At 41.3% G+C, this 20000-nt stretch overlaps 1 protein-coding gene across 1 annotated transcript in view; it reads left to right on the top strand.

Moving 5' to 3' along the window:
* tenm3 (teneurin transmembrane protein 3) overlaps positions 1-20000 on the top strand; it is a 458716-nt gene that overhangs the window by 215436 nt on the left and 223280 nt on the right. Inside the window, exons 5-6 of the mRNA XM_080444084.1 lie at positions 1021-1141; positions 2864-2934. Of these exons, the coding sequence (XP_080300210.1) occupies positions 1021-1141; positions 2864-2934 (192 nt within the window). The remainder of the gene's footprint in view (positions 1-1020; positions 1142-2863; positions 2935-20000) is intronic.

The raw sequence follows: 20000 nt of genomic DNA, 5'->3' as shown, positions 1-20000 counted from the left end.
GACGTGCCTTAGTAATTCCTTTTCAATGAGAGGCAGGCAATTGGTTCGGACGTGCATAATTAGTACTTTCTACTTTTGTACCTTAAGTACATATTGATACCAATACTTTGTACTTTTACTCAAGTAAACTTTGAATTCCTGACTTTTACTTGTAACAGAGTATTTCTACATTGCAGTAGCCTATTGATACTTTTAATAAGTAAAACATTTGAGTACTTTTTCCACCACTGCCCGCGGGCGACAAGAGCTGGATTGGGGTCAGCTTTTTTTTCCACGCTATGCGCAGGAGGACAAAGCAACAATGATCCGGGTATGATCCCTGCTGATCCAAGCGAGAACGCCCACGTCAATAGTCCCCCATCTGAAACGGCCTTTGTCGTTGCTGTAAGAAAACCTTGTATCGCCATATAGATTTTTTGGGGTTGTTTTCTTTCGTGAGTTGACGCCCCACTTCATCATACAAGAGTATCGCACAGAAGTATGAAAATAGCCGATCTACAAGCTCACAACGCGACACAGTGCGACATACAAGGTTTCCACCATTAGGGCCACAATGGAAACTAAGTCCCCAGAACTTTTTTTTGTGTTATCCTTTTAATGTCCGACTGTACCTCATGCTGTTTACATTTCTGACTAATAAAGTATTCAATAAGACCCTCCATAATTTATCGCATATTCAGCCAAATGGTGCAGATTATGCTGGGGTATTGTTGTTTCACCACATATAATCACATAAAACCCTGCATATTTTGCGTATTTCGCATATATGTTGTGTAAATAAAATCACATAAAAACTATTTCATCGCATAATCAAGGATTTTTGCCCATGTTTTTCTGTAGGGTCCAATCAATCAATCAATCAATCAATCAATCAATCAATCAATCAATCAATCAATCAATCAATCAATCAGACAGCAACATTATGCAGAGTGAGTTATTTTTTGTTAACCAGTTAGTGTGTCTCTCTCAGGTTCATCAGGGGACAGTCTTTGGTTAACCAGATGGCTATGTCTCTCTCAGGTTCATCAGGGGACAGTGAGGACTGCGGTCTGGGGCCCCCGGGCCCTCGGGTGCCCACCCAGAAGTCCTATTCGTCCAGTGAAACCCTGAAGGCCTTTGACCAGCACCAGGACCAGACCAGGTCAATCCACCGTAATCACTTAACCCATTGAAGACGGGAAAGCATCTGTGTTATTTTAGAATTCCATAATGTTCTTTTTTTTTGTGAACAATTTGTCAAATAAAAAATAATCAAATAAATTGAACTTGTGCATTTGTACACTTGCAGTATTTATGAAAATGTTTGGACATTTTTTTTATTTTGGGTGAGGAAATGGAAAATATCAAAATATAATTTTGCCAAAAATAGGGAGCCAGTAAATGTGTGCCATTTGTGAGCATTTTTAACAATTTGAAACCATACAAAAGGAAAACTTTGAAAGATTGAAATGTTTTAAATAAAAACTGGAAACTTATTTTTGAAAAATAAATGATATATGTTTTTTCCCCCCTTTTTTAATTAGGGACCCAGGGCTAATGTGATTAACACAAAACCAACCTTTTTAGGCTCAAACAATGCGGTCAAGACAAACAACAGTAACAAGACAAGTTGTCAGACATCCCGAAGCAAGCCAACATGCTTCGCTGTAATAATACCGCTTTAGAGCCATTAATAACAGCACTTTGAGCCATGTTGGCTCAGCTGTGGCTTGGCTCAAATAGCTGTTTGAAATCCATAAACAACAGTTCTGTTGTTTGTCTCGTTGTCAGTTGGATAAGTACCATATTTAAGCCATCAGACATGCTAGCGCTGTCTGCCAGCAGTCAAATGGAGGATCACAAAACCACAAATAACTTTAAGACCGAAACTGAACACTAGTGACAACTAAATGATGGTAGCAGTTGAAGATTGCTTTATTTGACTTTTTTCCCCTTCTGCAGGCAGCTCCAGAAAAAAAAATGAAACAAGATTATGTTTCTCCTAGAGACAGCATAAAACAGTGCAAAAAAAATAATCTATTATCAATCTAAATACATAAATCCTAAAACTAGAAGCATTCATGTCATAAAAAAACAAGCATACGTTAAACACTTAAGCCCAAATCTCAGCTACTTCAACTATTCCAAAATAGCTGTGATGAGACACGTTGTGAGCTTGCAGAACTGCTATTTAGAAAAAGTTCGACAAATGTAAAAAAATATATAAAAACAAATTCTGAAATGGACCGTTCATTATGAGTACCTTTATAGTACTGTAAACCAGTGGTTCTCAAACTTTTTCAGGTCAAGTACCCCTAAATGAATGCGGATTTGGCCGCGGACCCCCGTCTGAAAAGATTTTCAGATGTGGTGTTAAAAATGTAAAAAATATATTCTAACATTTTCAAAGAATAGCAAGATATTCTGAAAATAGCTGATGTATGTATAGGGCCCTGGGGGTCCCCGGACCCCACTTTGGGAACCCCTGCATTAGACCACGGACCACCATAACTCTGAGAGTGTACAAATGGAACCAAATGGACCCTAACGGGTCCATTGGGTTCCATTTGTACACTCTCAGAGTTACAGCTACATAAGGGTCCATTTGGTTACTAACTATCCAACATTAATCTGGGTACCCCCTGGAACCCGCTCAAGGACCCCTGGGGTCCCCGGACCCCACTTTGAGAACCATGGCCTTAAACATATATTTGATGCCAGCACCTTTGTACTTTTACTCAACTAATATGTGAAATACGGGCCTTTTACTTGCAACAGAGAATTTACATCTTGTGGTATTTTACCTACTGTAAGTAAAAAAAGAAAATGTGAGTACTTGTTCCAGCTCTGTGTAGTAATGGTTCGACTGTTTTGTGGTTGCTAGGCTACTGTACGGGACAACCAGGGGACATAAGGACATGGTGCACCGTGAACAGGAAAACTATACCAGACATGGTGAGTTAGCATGCATACGCACACACACACACACACACACACACACACACACACACACACACACACATACAGGCACGCACGCACACACACGCACATACACACGCACATACACACGCATGCGCACTCGCTCCCTTTCAGTCTCCTCTCCTTTCCTTCTCTTCTCTTTTCTCCTCTTCTCCCGTTTCATTTATTGAGGTCTTTTCGTGTCCTGTTTACCTCAAATGTTTTCTTTTGTACACACACAGACACACACGCACACGCACACGCGCACACGCACACGCACACGCACACACACACACACACACACACACACACACACACACACACACACACACATACACACACACACACACACACACACACACACACACACACACACACACACACACGCTGCGTACAAGTAGAATTCAGATAAATAGTGAGATCTTCAAAAGCAAACATCTAAAGCTGGACTATCTTTAAGTGCAGTCCAGTACGTCTCTCCATGTCGTTTACATACTTGCACTGTGTTATCTGCTTTTCTGCAATTCCTGGAATCAGGTTAGATCTTTAAGCCAGCTAGGGGTCTTCAACGTTTTTCAGGCCAAGGACCCTTAGCTTTAACCTCACTCCGTCAAATGGAAGAAGCTTGCGACACACATTTTGTTTCACAGCGTACTTGCATCTGAGACTCCGGGCGCAGAATCGATGACAGACGGAGTTTCATTTTTTCAAGCTACTAGGCAGGTGATTGGATGATCCCGCCCCTAGCAGCCGCTGATTGGTTCGTATGCGCAGCGGTTCGGGCAGCTTTACTCTGTGAGCAATCCCAGACCCTCCTTCCTGAAACCAAATGCAAATAAGATTTCCGGAGGGAGGGGGTGTTTACCAGGCTACCTTAGCTTGTGTTTCAGATTAAACTTTTTTAATAGATTTCATACCTTCATAGACTTGTGTGTAGCGTCGTGTTGGATTCATGTCTAGGTCCTTTGACATGATATAAATGTCTCAATAGAAGAGCAGGGAGACAAAATACAACCAGCCCAATTATTATATTTTATCAACATATTCATTAAAAAAGTTACATAATGCCACTTAACTCTTTCATTTCCATGGACGGGAATTCCCATCTGATTAATTTTTAGATTTTTTTTATAAAAGATTGCGCCGTTCTCTGTCACTCCTTTCATCAGGTTCACTTTCCACTCACCCGGATCCGGGAATAACGTAATCCGAAGATTTCCGCTTCCGTCCACCTACTGTTTATTTGTTTCCTGCAAACGGAAATCTTGAGTTAACTGGTTTTGCCCTGGTTTCGGCTAGACACCATAGTTCTAACGCGCTCTCACAAACGAAGGGAAAGCTCCGGTTATATTTTCTTTTCTCTGGACGACGAACAGTTATCCCCTTTGTGTTTACCAACGGTCTGACACGCGATCATAATATATATACATGTTCTGTGGCCGGCTGGGGAGGTGGGAAAGACGTGCATTTTTGCCAGTAAATGGTGCCTTCATTGTGGCTGCGCCCGTGAAAGTTACCTCGCGGGTGAACATTTTTTCCTCTGGGGGTCGGGGCATGGATCCTGTGTGTCTACACACACGATCAGACGATGAGTTATAATGGATATAGCCAAAATTTTCTGTGATCTGTTGAAAAGGTTATAAAACACGAAAATCGCTGGCAGTGGGTGAGTTTATTAACACATTGCGTGCTAATCGCGTAGTTCTACGCGAACCTAAATAATTGCGCAGCGTGCCAGTCGCGTAGTTCTACGCGAAGTGGTCTTTTTTTTTTTTTTTTTTTTCGCAGTGTTTTTCTCATTGTAGGCCTCCCTCGCAGTGACACATTTCATTGTAGCACACCGGAAACGGAAACAGAAATGTCAATCGAAGATTTTCGTTCCGATCCGCCGCCGCTCTAAAGCTTCCGCTAATCCGCCATTATCTCCGGTGTTGTTTTTCTCTGTGCTGAACGCTGTTTAATAGAAACTGCGACTACTGCAAAATGGACGATCGCCGATTGAAAATGTCTTCTCTGGGCCACTCACACAGCTACCCTGTGTGTCTACAAACAGTTGAACGCGCGATCTTAACACATTCACCGCCAAAGTTTTTTCATAATAAAATCACCCACTGCCAGGGTTTTAATAATTTTTTTATAGAAACAATGTGAATTATTTGTCCGTTTATTTTTTAACATTGAAGTGAATGGATTTTTTAATTTTTTTTTTATTTTTTTTATTTTTTTTTATTTATTAATTTTTTTTTTATTAATTCGTTAGGGTTAGGGTTATAAATGTATACTCAAAAATTAGAGAAACTTTTTAGGAATTCAAAAACAGAATACAAAAAAAAAATTAAAAGGGGAGAATTCTCCCCTTTGGCGGTAAAGACCATTGACTGAAAAGGGGAGAATTCTCCCCTTTGGCGGTGTTAAGGTATTTAGCGAGGTCTGTGGCCAGGTGAAAAAAAACAAAAAACAAAACAATAAATCGCTGGTGAGTACATTATGATATTAAACTCTGGCGTGGAATGTGTTAATGAATATACTCTGGCAGTGGAAGAGTTAAGTAATAAAAGGTTGTATTACTTCTTCCACCAATTCCTACACAAAATATGATGAACCAACCAACTGTCTACAGAGTAAACATGCTCTTTATTTTCCATTCTGTCTGCATTCTCTTTCCCCCGAAGCAATGGTCAAGTTATAATTACAACACTTCTTATTAAGTAACACAATAATTATGCTTAATATTTAAATGCTCTAATAGTTGGCTTGCGGCCTCTTCTGAAATGAGCATAGGCCTAATCTAATTCACTGAACTGTAATCACCATAACGGTCTTTAAAGATAAAAATTATATGCATTAATAAGTTGTAATCAATTCAGATAATTGTGTAGAATTGTATAGTAATCAGTGTTTTATTACAGGGCCCAGAGCCATCCTCAAATGGTCTTGAATGAACTTCTAAAGGCAGTAGCTATGGTTCATGATTCATTAATCTTTTTCTCTCCCCACACGTTTCAGACATTAAAATGTATTCTCATTCATTTCATTATTATTCTTATATTCTGAACTTTAGTGAGACGAGTGCATTTAAGGCTGCTATTCTCGACTCTTGCCTTAGCGATTATGCGCTTTATTACTTTTTCAATATTGTCAAATTATCAGGAAGTGAGTTTTCTTTGATAATGTGTTTCATTTTCGTGTGTGTGTGTGTGTGTGTGTGTGTGTGTGTGTGTGTGTGTGTGTGTGTGTGTGTGTGTGTGCGTGTGTGCGTGTGTGTGTGTGTGTGCGTGTGTGCGTGTGTGTGTGTGTGTGTGTGTGTGTGTGTGTGTGATTGCGACTGGCATGCTCACACCACATACACACACACACAGAAAGCCAAAGTTTCCAACTTTGTGAAACATACTCTCCAGTGCTTGTTCTGGCTCCTCCACGCAACCCTGAAGGTCGTTTCTATATTATCTCTCTCGGGTGGAAACCTCAAACAGTATGTCCAAAAACGTGTTACTTTTCAGGATTCAAATTCAAAAACAGCAAAAGTAGCAGATCTACAAGCTTTAAGATCTGCTACTTTTGAGACTTTTGTGTGACGCTGTAGTATGATCGTGATTAATTTACGGGGGGGAAAAAATATGGGGGTTTCTGCCCGACAACAACAATATTATCTTCCCAAAACACAAGAAGGATTTAAGTGGATGAGAACCTGAACTGCTTCCAGCCTCGTAACTCAAAGCACAACGCTGGTTCTGCTCCCAACGCTCCTAAACTATAGGATGGCTCTGGGAGTACATGTGTTGTCACGGATGATTGAAGGCCCTTGACGGTTGGAAAAATGGTTCTCGTCAGCGGTGATGAGCGTGTGTGTTCACACACATTCCGATCCCAGGCTTTTCGCTATAGCTGCTTATGCCAATTCATAATTTAGCCATTTAAGCAGCAGACGCCTCTTATCCAGAGTGTCTTATAAGTGCGAGATAAGAATGAAGCAGAGTAAGCATGAACTCAACACATGAGTTCAACAAACAACAAGGTAAATAGTCACATACGTAGAGTGCGGAGAGAACAGTGTAGTGACTCAAAGAAACTATGGATACCAGGTAAACAGTGAGCCGAGCATCCATCTAAAAATAACATTCTGTATAAGTAGCATTCTGTACATTTTTGTTAAACCAAAACAAACCCACGAAACAAAAAAAAGCATGAGAACAAAATAATTAATTAATTAATGACGAAGATATGGTCATCGCATTGTAAACTAACATCAATCAAAATGAAAGGTGATCATGGATACGAGGAGAGTGAAGTGCTAGGGGGGTGAGGTGGAGTCTGAAGAGGTGGAAAATTGGGAGTGAGTCTGAAGTTCTGACCGCAATGGGGAGTGTAATCCATAGTTTGTGAGCCAGAAGGGAGAAGAATCTAGGATGAAGTGTGGAGCGTTGTCCAGGGTGTTTTAGAGAAGGGAGAAGAGCCTAGGACATGTGGAGTGTTGTCCAGGGTGTTTTAGGGAAGGGAGAAGAGTCTGGGACGTGTGGAGCGTTGTCCAGGGTGTTTTAGGGAAGGGAGAAGAGTCTGGGACGTGTGGAGTGTTGTCCAGGGTGTTTTAGGGAAGGGAGAGTCTGGGACGTGTGGAGCGTTGTCCAGGGTGTTTTAAGGAAGGGAGAAGAGTCTTGGACGTGTGGAGCGTTGTCCAGGGTGTTTTAGGGAAGGGGGATGAGCCTAGGATGTGTGGAGTGTTGTCCAGGGTGTTTTAGGGAAGGGAGAAGAGTCTGGGACGTGTGGAGCGTTGTCCAGGGTGTTTTAGGGAAGGGGGAAGGTCTAGGACGTGTGGAGCGTTGTCCAGGGTGTTTTAGAGAAAAGAGAAGAGCCTAGGACGTGTGCAGTGTTGTCCAGGGTGTTTTAGGGAAGGGAGAAGAGTCTGGGACGTGTGGAGCGTTGTCCAGGGTGTTTTAGGGAAGGGGGAAGAGTCTAGGACGTGTGTTTTTATACTGGGCACAGCCAATGAAGGGTTCAGAAAAGGGGGGGAGACATTTGAAAAAAAATTCTGGTTGAAGACCAGAATTCATGCTCTATGCATCATATGGCAGGAAATACTCAAGTAAAGTAAAAAGTCAAAAGAATTGTATTTAAATACAGTGCCACCATGCCTTTGGTTGCCTTATACAGGCCCAACACCAGGGTTTTGGGTGCGGGCCGGGCAGCGACCGGGAGCTAATGAAGGGCAAAAGAAAAGGGGGGAGACATGTGAACATTTTTGGCTCGTTGAAGACCAGAATTTATGCTCCATCGTATGGCAGGAAAGAAGTCAAGTAAAGTACAAGCACTCCGAATTGTATTCAAGTGCAGTTGCCGCTGACTATGCATGAGGCTTTATGTGTGCAGTGGGCAGAATATGTCATATTTTGGATGGGGCTCATCGGTTCTGATCTCTCTCAGACTGTGTGTGAGACGCTGGTATCAACGCATATTTATTCCACTCCGTGGCGGTACAGCGTGAGTGAGCTGTCACCGTACGGGATTTGGAGCCAAACATTTGTGGGGGAAATTCTGACAAGCTTCAATTCCACTTCACACTGCCTGTAAATATAAAGACGATATGTTATTTTGTTGGTGTTCAGGGGAAAAACGTCTTATGTCCTAACTTTTTGTGTTTTTTTCGTAATTTAACGCCCTACTTGATCATACTACAGCGTCACACAAAGCTTGTCGATCTGCTACTTTTGCCATGTTTGAATTTGAATCCTGAAAAGTAACAACATTTTGGACATGATATGTCCAAAATTATAACAAAATGTTAACAAAATAACATAATAACATAATGATCGTCTCTGTCGGGTGGAAACCTCATATTATGAGGTTTCCACCCGACAGAGACGATCATTATGTTATTTAAAGAAAACCATTGTTTTATTTCAAAGCTGCAATCTCGGGACAGATTTGAAATGATGTTCATACAGAATGTCCCGGTTCGCTTGGTAGAGCACTCACCTTTGGATCACAAGGGTCATGGGTTCGATTGGGGTCATCCCTATGTTCCCCGGGTTCTATGTTCCCCCACTAAGGTTAGGGTTAGGGTTAGGTTTAGGTTAGGTCCTATGTTCCCCGCTCTCCTTAGGAAAGCGGGGAACATAGGACCCGTCCCGTTCGATTCTGGGCACCGCCTACTCAGCACAATTATGTGTAGCATGGCTTGTGTAACTGTCATTGGTCATATAGGTTTGGTATTTTGTAGTGTGGCCCCCATCCAGTTGTTATTATCACACTGGCCCGGGGCACAGTTCGGAGAAAGAGAGAAGAAAGCGAAAAAGAGAAAAAAACATAGGACAAGACTAAGAAGATAGACAATGACAACAATAACTCAGTCACACTGCCAGTCAGTCACAACGGGACTGTAAGTTATAAGTACTAGGAGCTATATAAGTACTAGAAGTACCCCATCTCCTAGGGGTCTAGCGCAGGGTGTAGTGCATATAAAATGGGGATAGAAACCCAAAATCCTGCATGGCAGATTTTGTTCAGCTTGAGTTCCTATTCCGTTAATAAAACATCAATTGATGCACAAACTTGGACACATCATCAGGGTTGTTTCCTGGAGTCACTGGGTGTTTCGGATCTTGCAACACCCTCTACCAGGCGACCCGACCGAGGCTGATCAGACCCCGGCCTGTGTCCAAGTGGCATGCTACTGCCCCCACTGTCTCTTGAGGGTTTAGGGTGGCAGGTGAGATGTTGCAGCAGGTGTTGGCGACACAAGGAGGCTCTAGGCACTGTGGGTTGCCTCCGCGTCTGGCTCCTCCTTTGTCTGACCAGAAGTGGGCATCTTCTGTGTGTTGCGTCGTCATTGCTGCTGGGCAAGAACATCTCATTCTGCCAGGATGAATTTTTAAACTCTCCTTGTAGGTTTTACTGCAGTCTGTAGCTTTTGGGCTCTTCCTCACAGAAGAAGTGATTTGGGCTGCCAACCCTCTCCGCCGCGGGTCGCCGTCTCTTCGGCCGTCCTCTGTCTCTCCAGATGTCAGGAGAAAACTATACTGAATGAATGAAGTTTTGTTTATTTTCCAAACTTATTTTGGTGCATAAAAGGTTGTTTTAACCAATAGACCTATGGTAGAGTATGATAATACATTATATCGTCTCTGTCAGGTAGAAACCTCATATGTCTAAAACTGTTACTTTTCAGGATTCAAATTCAAAAATAGCAAAAGATCTACAAGCTCAAAATGTGCCGTTTCAAGCTTGCAGATCTGCTACTGTCGTGTGGCGCTGTATTATGATCCAGGACCGACAGACCGACAGACAGACAGACAGACAGACAGCAGAAGGAAGTGTAGATGGATGTGTTGAGGACAAAATTGCACAATCGTTTTCTTATTTATTCGAGAAAATAGACGACGAAGGCTGAGCATTAAAACACGAAGGCTGAGCATTAAAACAGAAGGCCCACTTAATTATGAAGCATTTCCCCATTGTTTTTTCAGCTCCAATTAACACAATGCTAATATTTTAGAAAGGAAAAATTCCATAATTAGTCAATTATCTTATCGCCTTGGTTTTCAACGTGGCGCCTAATTGGAGCTCATTTAAAATTAATATAACTTTTAATTGAACAGCGCCACTCGTTATCTCCCATTGTTAATTAAAGGGGGCGTCATTGTAATTCCCCTCCCTCCCTCTCTCTCTCTCTCTTTGGTTCTGATGAAAGATGGAGAGATTTGTGGGGACAATTTGTTTGTCTAATTTCCAGCTCCTTTATTATTTCAAAGAGTTGGGTTTTTGAATGTAGGCCGATGTTCCGGTTTCTCCCTTTTCAAAGCTGACACAGTCCTAGTGAATAGTGTTGTCCCATTAATGTTGAAAATTGTCTCTATCGGGATGGAAATGGATGGGATGTCCAAAACTGTTACTTTTCAGGATTCAAATTCAAAAATGGCAAAAGTAGCAGATCTACAAGCTCGAAATTTCGAGGTTGTAGATCTGCTACTTTTGATACTTTTGTTTGACGCTGTAGTAGGCTATGATCAAGTAGGGCATTCATTTACAAAAAAACACAAAGTTAGAATATGGAGATAAGAGGTTTCATTCGTTGTTTCTTATAGATCAGCTATGTTCAAATAGCTGATGTGCTGTATATCGTTGCTGTCGGGCAGAAACCTTGATACGTTTGTGTGACGATGATCACATGTAGGGCATTAATTTACATCAACAAAAAAGTTAGAATATAATAATAATAATAAACTTTATTTGTATAGCACCTTTCATGACATGAAATGCAGCTCAAAGTGCTTTACAGAGCAAGAATACATTTACAATTACAACTAATTTAACAATAAAGCAAAAAATAAAAGCAAAAGCATAAAACAACATTGAAATAATAGCAAAAGGCAGTGAATCAGGCAATACATGGAAAATACCGCCTCAGGAAATATGGAGATAAGAGGTTTCTGCCCAACGTTATATTAATGTAATAATGTAGCTGGGGTCCTCCCTGGAACCCCCCCACATTGAGAAGCGGTATACTTTAGGAAGCGTCACGCTCTAATGTAAAGTGATGCTGAGCCAATGAGCATGGCATTCCACTGAGGGCCCTCTGGTTGGCGTGGCAACACAGATCTAAACAAACAATACACACCAGGGTTATTATAGTTAACTAAAAGTGATGAAATAACGAATACAACTTTTTAAAAACTTTTTTATAAAACTTAACTAAAATCATCGAGACAATCTAGTTTTAGTCTTTGTAGAAAATGCTCAATGTTCAACACGTCGCGGCGTTGTGAGCTTGTAGATCTGATCTTTTCCGGACATTGTTGAATCTTCCATAATCCATATTACAATTACAAAAATATATAAAAAATACAACTAATAGAAACTAATTAGTTAGCTAGCCCACTTTAAAAACAAATCATATCAAAACTGAATTTGAAAACAAAAACTAAACAAAATACAAATATAAACAAATGACCAATGGAACACTATACTAATTGATGCACACTTGCATGTATCGCATGGAGACTAGAAGCTACTGTCACTGCAATGGTCAAAATAACAGAAAGTAGTAATTGTTTGATTGATATAAACATTTTATTCAGTTAAACTTAAATGGGTTATATATTTTGATCTAATGAATATCAGATATGCAAATAAATATTGAATCAAGCAACCTAAAAACTGGTGAAACTGGTAAAAGTCTGGCGTGAAACACAAAAGCCTGAGTAGACTTTAAAATGAGCCCAGAAGTGTTTTAAGTGAAATACCACTTTAACTCTTTCACTGCCAAGAGTATTTTCATAAAGTACTCCCCCAGTGCCAGCGATTTGCGTGTTTTTTAATTTTTTAATGTTGAAATGTTTCATTCAAATAAATTCTCTGATTGGGGTTTTAAACACTTACGACAGTTCTACCAGTAGAGAGCAGCAAATCGACACATTGATCGCCTCGTTGACTCGCTCGCCCCCTCCCAAACAGGCTTACGTCACATCCGGTCATTAACCGGATGTGACTTTTTTGACAATGCTGATCGGGCTAAATTACGATGTGATACACGACTACGATGACTGTTAGTCACGCAGACCAAAGAGAAAAGAAGTAGACCTCTCCGTTCGTTTTTTATACCGTGTGAAAAAACGTGACTTTCCCTATTCTGGCCAAAAATGACCGCGGGAAAAAAAATAGAACCGGAAACGGAATCTGCGTCATGAAACCGGAACCCAATGAGTCTGAAGGAATCAGAAAGCGAAAGTGATCATGAAAATTCAGAGAAAACTCGGGATAACTCGGGGCTTGGCACTGAGAGAGTTAAGTAAAAATAAATCTGAATACGTATTCTACCACGGGGTAATAAGAATGAAACCAAATACAACAGAAGTGGTATAGTTGTATTAACGGCAATTCAGCACACCAGAAAAAAACTTATGTAATGGTAACATTATCCTAATTGAAAGTGATGCTCATGAAATAATCAGACTCAATCTAAGCACTCCCGTTAAACTGAATGGAAAACAATAGCTGACACTGCTGCCTCTTTTAAAGAGACTCTTTAGTCGACTATTAACTCCAAAACAAAACAAATAGAGCCGTAGAAAAACGAGGGCCAATAACGAGTTTTAGCCAATACCTTATTGAAGGAGTTTGTTTTCAATTGCCCCAATGGTGTTTATGTTTATAATTAATATTTTCCTGAGACAGTTGGTTTGTTTTCCGAAGCTTGGTGAGGAAATGCATTGATTATGTTGAGGGTTCAACTCATGCCAAAGAAAAAAAGAAAGACATGCCGGTTGGAGTCTATTATTTCGTGAACACAGCTTCCGAACCATTCTTTAGCCCCATGGTCACTGAACTAAATATTGGACCCGATCGTTACACGCCACACAATCTTCCCAATATTTTCAAACTAAAATGGCTTTTTTAGAGAGACACATCAGGGGGGGGAGGAATCGACTTTATCATCAACCTTTCTCTGTCCCAGCAACACACTCTCGCGGGATCTAGCACCAGTAAACAAGACGTTCGTTGTATCTGCTGTCAGACCTTAGGAGACCATTAGGATTTGTGTACCATTTTGCCTCTAGTGGCTCCAATTGGGATGGTCTATCTTTCTAAATCAACCATCTTTGGTTCAACTCACTGCTGACAGAATGACACCTGGGCTGAATGCGGAAACAAAAAATGTATATATCACGCCCACCCAAGACCAATCACGCTGACCCAACTTTCTGCAGACAGTCAGAACATATAGGGGTGCAGGTGCATCCAAAGAAAGTCAGAAGAAAACTTTGGATGAATGACATCATTAATTTTGTAGTTATATAACCTACCCTGTTCAGAAGAAAGTTTGGAATGCTCTGTCCGAACTTTCTTTGGCCTTTCTTTTGCCTTTCTACATGCCAGGACATCGGCTTCCCTGATTGGCCAACCCAAACCAACGGCTTCGTGGGTTGGCCAGGCTTTGCTTGAAGTTTGTGCCACAGGTCTATATAAGTGCTAGCGCGCACAATATAACTCCATTCTTTCAAAGAGTGATTATACATAGTCAGGCAAGTCACAGTAAAACAAGGTGGAATTTATTTGTATAGCATATTTTATTAACAAGTACATTCAATGTGCTTTAGACAGAACATTAAGCAAAAGAAACACATTATAAAAGGACATTCTAATTCAGTGAAACGGAAGAAAAATGAGATAAATAATAACCCAAAAATTACAGTGCAAAAGGAAATATCCTGATGGGCAAGGATAAACCAATTTCCATCTGTGTATGATGTTGCGCTGGACGCTTCATCCTAAAGGAACACCAGAGAAGGACTGTTACCACGCTGCCGTAGCCGTCGGGCAGAAGGTGTACACCTTTGGAGGCTACACAGGACCTTACTTGTACTGTCAGATCGGTGTGTACGTCTTCCACACTGTGTCGTTGCGCTGGACAAAGTTACCCGCGCTGACCACGAGAAGAGGAGAACGGCCCCCCGAGGTCCCCGGCATGCGCGACCGCCACACAGCCGCGCTGATAGAAGACATCATCTACATCTGGGGAGGGGTTCCTTACTGCAACGTGCTTCACGCGTTTGACGTGGACACCCACAGGTGGTTCACGCCTGATGTTTCCGGGGCCGTTCCGGAGGCGACGCGCGACCACTCGGCCTGCGTCTTGGGGAAGGTCATGTATATTTTTGGAGGATACGTCTGGCAAACTGGACGCACTAATGACCTCTACAAGCTGGACGCCACCACAATGGTCTGGTCTTTGATTAACACCAGAGGCACTCCACCGGCTGTTGTGAGACGTCATTCTGCCACCGCCATCGGGACAAAGATGTTTGTATTCGGGGGCCAAGACCGGAAGTCCAAGTACTACAAGGATATTGGTGTGTTTGACGCAGAGACCGACTGCTGGCTGAGCACACCTTCTGCACAGATCCTTCCAGAAGGACGCAAGGGTCACTCCGCCTTTGCCTACAATGGAGAGCTGTACATAATTGGCGGCTACAACATTTGCCTCGACCGGATGTTCAACGATCTCTGGAAATTTAACCCAGAGACCTTCTCCTGGAATGAAGTGGAGCCCATGGGGAAAATCCTCTGTTCGTGGATGTTTTTTAGTTACTGTTGCATGGTGGGAGATCGTATCATGGTCTTCGGAGGATACATATACACGCCTGTGGACAATCTTGAAGATGAAGACGACGCTGGCCTGTGTATCTTGGACTTGAACCCCAGTCTCAAGATGTTATGCAAGGTAGCGGTCATTCATTACGGGCTGGGGCAGTTGGGACTCCCGCACGACATCAGGTGGGAACTGGCGGCCATGAGTACAAACAGAAAAATAAAATCTTGCGTAGTCCACTTAAAAGAAAACAAACGAAGAAAACAAGGAAAAAGACGAATACGGAACGCTGCCGGCGAAAACCGAAAAAAGTCTAAAATAAACCAAACGGGTATGGTTCCTGGAGAAACGGTGTGGGCTCCATCTCTTGACGTCTAATGCGGGATGTTCTGTGAGAAAAATTGATAACATCATCCATTTGTGAAGTCGACGGCAGACAGCGTAGCGCCAGACATGACCCGGATGTTATAGCCTAAAACAGAGGTCTTCAACGTTTTTCAGGCCAAGGACCCCTTAGCTGAGAGAGAGAAGAAGCAGGGACCCCCACTACATGTTGTATTCATGTTAAATATTTATGTTCAGACATGTAACCACTTAAACCCTCAATACTTTGTAAATCTTTGTCTCAGTACCTGGTCTGCTTCTTTATCCCTCTACTACACCAAACCTCTTTGCCGAAAATAGCCGATCCACAAGCTCACAACGCCCCGCAGACGCGTTTTGAGCTTGTAGATCCACTATTTTTGGCTATAGTTCCCTCCAAAATAAAGATGCAAGGGTTCAAGTGGTTAAAAATTTAAAAATAAAGTCCCTATCACACAAAGATTTGGTGACCCCCCTGCAGTATCTCTGAGGACCCCTTAGGGGCTTGTTGAAGACCCCTGGCCTAAAATATCAGACCTAAGTCTTTTGCGCACCTGATTTTCAACTCGGGGACAGGTGCGTTGGTGGAGCAAGATGCAACAAGATAAAAAAGAACTCGCACACCGTCTTTACTTGCTCAATAAAGAACAAACGTTTTGTTTTAAATTTGAAGGCAATGTTTCTGTCAAAGACCCTCATCAGGCACCAGATGCCTGAGGAAGGTCTTTGACTGAAATGCTGGCTTCAAATAGCCTAAAATATTATAATAACAATACTAACTAGAAAATGTGCTCCTCGGAGCACAAGTCTCCGCCAGCAGACCCGTGCTATTTTAATCAAATATCTTTTACCATAGTTTTCTGGGAATGTTCTTCTTTTCCTTTCGATGTTCTTTACAGACTCTTGTACTTTTTCTTCTTTGCTGTGTCATGTTGTCAGCATTTGTGGCTCGTCTTCGTTTTTTGTCATTTAGGGATTCTTTGTCTCTGTTTCTTAGCTTTGGCCTTCTGCGCCTTTGCTTCTTCATCAGGTTTCAGACGATGATTTGCTGCTTCTTCAGTTTGCGTAATGGGAGTTAGTTTCATTGTGTAATCTCAGCTGTGATCTCTGTTTGTACTGGATAGTACTGTTCCTGTCTAAGCTATTTATATATTTATATTACATATTGTGATGTCACGTGAAACTTGACCAATGTTAGGTGTTCTCAGAGGGACACACACACGCACGGACGGGTGATTTGTACTGGAAGGTACTGTTCCAATCAAGACTGATTGATCATGTCTTACCTCACTTCAAAAACATAAATGGCTTTTTGAAGTGACACACCTATTTATAGGATTTTATTTCGTCATGTGTCTCGCTAGCCAAGCAAAAGCAAGTATTGTCACGTGTCACGTGAAGCTTGACCAATGTTAGCTTGGCTAGGGGGGGACACACAGCGGGACAGAACGAAAACATACTCTCCACCTCTGGCGGAGACAATAATACTAACTAGAAAATGTGCTCCTCGGAGCACAAGTCTCCGCCAGCAGACCCGTGCTATTTTAATAGCACGGGTCGTCTTGGTAGAACGGGTCGTCTTGGTAGAATGCGCGTGGTTTTTGGTGTTCTGCAGGGACGACTGAATATGTAGTGTCTGCATCTATAAAATGTTCTTCTTGAAGCAATGTGTCATATGGGAGTCGTCGTAATTGACTGGTTTGTTCAAATGCTTGTCTGTCTTCTTCATCTTCATTGTCTTGAACAGTTTCAGCAGTTGATTGGTGTGTTTGATCTATGTCAGTTTTCTCTAGTGCTACATAATGTATTTGATCAAGGTGGCCAATTGTTACAGTATTAAGACTTCGGCCTTGTTGTGGGATCAATTCAACTCTATAGTCCTCTTCTGTGTTACTGTTGTAGATGAGTATGCTTTCTTAGCTTTGGCCTTCTGCGCCTTTGCTTGACCAATGTTAGGTGTTCTCAGAGGGACACACACACGCACGGACGGGTGATTTGTACTGGAAGGTACTGTTCCAATCAAGACTGATTGATCCTGTCTTACCTCACTTCAAAAAACTTAATTGGCTTTTTGAAGTGACACACCTATTTATAGGATTTTATTTCGTCATGCGTCCCTCTAGCCAATCAAAGGCATTGGTGTCAACATGTTGACACGTGTCACGTGGAGCTTGACCAATGAAGCGAAAGCGACGAAGCGAAAACATACTCTCCGCCTCCGGCGGAGACAATAATACTACTAATAATAATACATATCTAAATACTTTAAAAAGATTTAAAAACAATTAAAAAAGTCCCGATAATGATAATAATAAATATCTAAATACGTTAAAAAGATTTCAAAAAAATTCAACAAGTCCTGGCTAAAACAATTCAAAGGAGACAAACATTAATAAAAACAAACAAATAAATAAATGACAGTGATAATAGCATAAATAAATGTGAATACAATTAAACAAACAATCCCACAAATCTATCATGTGGATCTCAGGGCAAGGTTTCAGCCCGATCCGAGACCCACTCATCAAAATAAATGGCTCCGTTGTGACATTAAAGTTTAATATTTCTAAAAGTCTGAAATGGTGAAAAAATAACAGTGGAGGTACTTCTGTGACCTATACATAGGCCTACTGGCAGCGTCGATACGAAGTTTGTCATGTCGGTCCAGATCCGAACACAGACGCGCACGCACAGACCCTCCCACAGACGGCTTACCGTCAAAATAAATCTTGAGATACACATGATCTGATATCCTCTTTTTTCATCTCTTTTTTTTGTTTGGAACAGCGTGGTTTCATGTAGATTTCTGACCGGTGTTCATTTCGTCGACTAAAACCATGACGAAAAATGTTCGTCGACTACTTTTTCTCACTGACGAAAACTAAATAAAAACTAAGCTGCGATGACTAAAACTAAGACTAAATATATTGACAATTTCATCAACAAATAAAAATTAGACTAAAATGTTAGTAAGGGACTAGAACTAAAAGACAAGTCAAATTTACGATAACTGACTGAAACTGTATTGTGTGTTCACAAAACTAACTAAAACGAGCTCAAATTATAGACAAAATGCCCCTAGTTTTCGTTTATTTAAGGTTTTTGGGATATGAATTTTTTGATTTTGCTGTACCAAATGTATAAATAAATGCTATATTTTGTCTTTATCTAAAACTAAACTAAAACTAAAAATATTAGCATTTTCAAAAATCACAACAAATAAAAACTAGCAAATCTGCTCTAAAAACGAAATAAAACTAAATTAGAAAAATATATATCAAAACTTACTAAAACTAAACTAAAATGAAAAATCCAAAACTATTATAACCTTGGTCTGTGTTTGGAGAAAAATAAATGCATCTTACTCTTTGGATAAATTAGTACTTTTTCATTTTCAGTTGATGCTTCATATCCATAATGATTAAAATGGCTTATTTCTGGAACACAGTTCTTATATGACACGATCTAAGATGAAACCTATGGGAATTACAATACAAGTAAGACGCGCGAACGCTGGAGGCGAACGCAATTTGACTGTGGCTGCCATATTTCAACCACACTGTAGTAGCGCACTCTGCCGCACTCTGCCGGCTGTATACAGGCAGTGCAGCTGCTGGCATTTCAGCACGGAGTTTCGAGTCACATGGGGGCGCGAGCCAATGAGAGCGTGAACACACGCTGTATACAGGCAGTGCAGCTGCTGGCATTTCAGCACAGAGTTTCGAGCCACATGGGGGCGCGAGCCAATGAGAGCGTGAACACAGAGACACAGACCGAGACACACACGGACAGAGACACACACAACCCAAGCATGGTTACATAGTAAGCTCCACTTGGTCGGAGGCGCCTCCTTCCGCGTTCGCAACAACAATTTACGCCGTGACCCAGGGGTAATAGCGCCCTCTAGTGGCCCTTGTTAGCGCTTTGCTTGCCAAGTTCAACTAACTAACTGTCCCTTGCAGCTTCCCTTAAATAGGGAGTGGATCCTACCACAAGCACAGAAACAATTAACCTCAAAATCAGCTTATCTACAAGCTTATAACTATCTGATGAATAAATAACCTACCACTTGAATAGATGTTGTACTTTAAACTAAACACCATTTTGGTTTTGAATTTACTTCAAAAGACATAGAAATACTTTGCTCATTAACATTGTTAAACACCCCTCCCTCTCTTCAGTACTTGGCACATTCCACCCCTTCTTAAACCAAATGGACTGGCCCTGTTCTGTTTAGGCAGTTTCAAGTCAGATTCAGAGGGTGCCAGTAGGCTACTGCAGAGGAAAGACCAGGTGACAAACAAACATTTCAGATCAGTTCCAATAAACAGTGTTTAAATAAACAAAGTTTGAAGCCCTGAAGTCTGTGTTATTTCTACATTGAATGAAAAAATCATGTCATGCTACAAACTGTCACTTCCCTCTTAGCATGTCTGTGTATAGCCCGTGACAGTAACTACATAACCTAACCTCTATACCCAGTGTTGCCAGATGGGAAATATAAAATGATCATACCGGCTTAAAATTATTGTATTTGTACACAGTCAAAAAAGATAAATCACAGGTGTAAGTACAGTATGTAATGTCACAAAAAAGTGTGTATTTATTGTAAGAAACA

Source organism: Gymnoscopelus braueri, assembly GCF_963280865.1.
Source record: "Gymnoscopelus braueri genome assembly, chromosome: 2".
Classification (NCBI taxonomy): domain Eukaryota; kingdom Metazoa; phylum Chordata; class Actinopteri; order Myctophiformes; family Myctophidae; genus Gymnoscopelus; species Gymnoscopelus braueri.
Note: the sequence above shows the minus strand (reverse complement) of the source record. Positions and strands in the feature narration are given on the sequence as shown.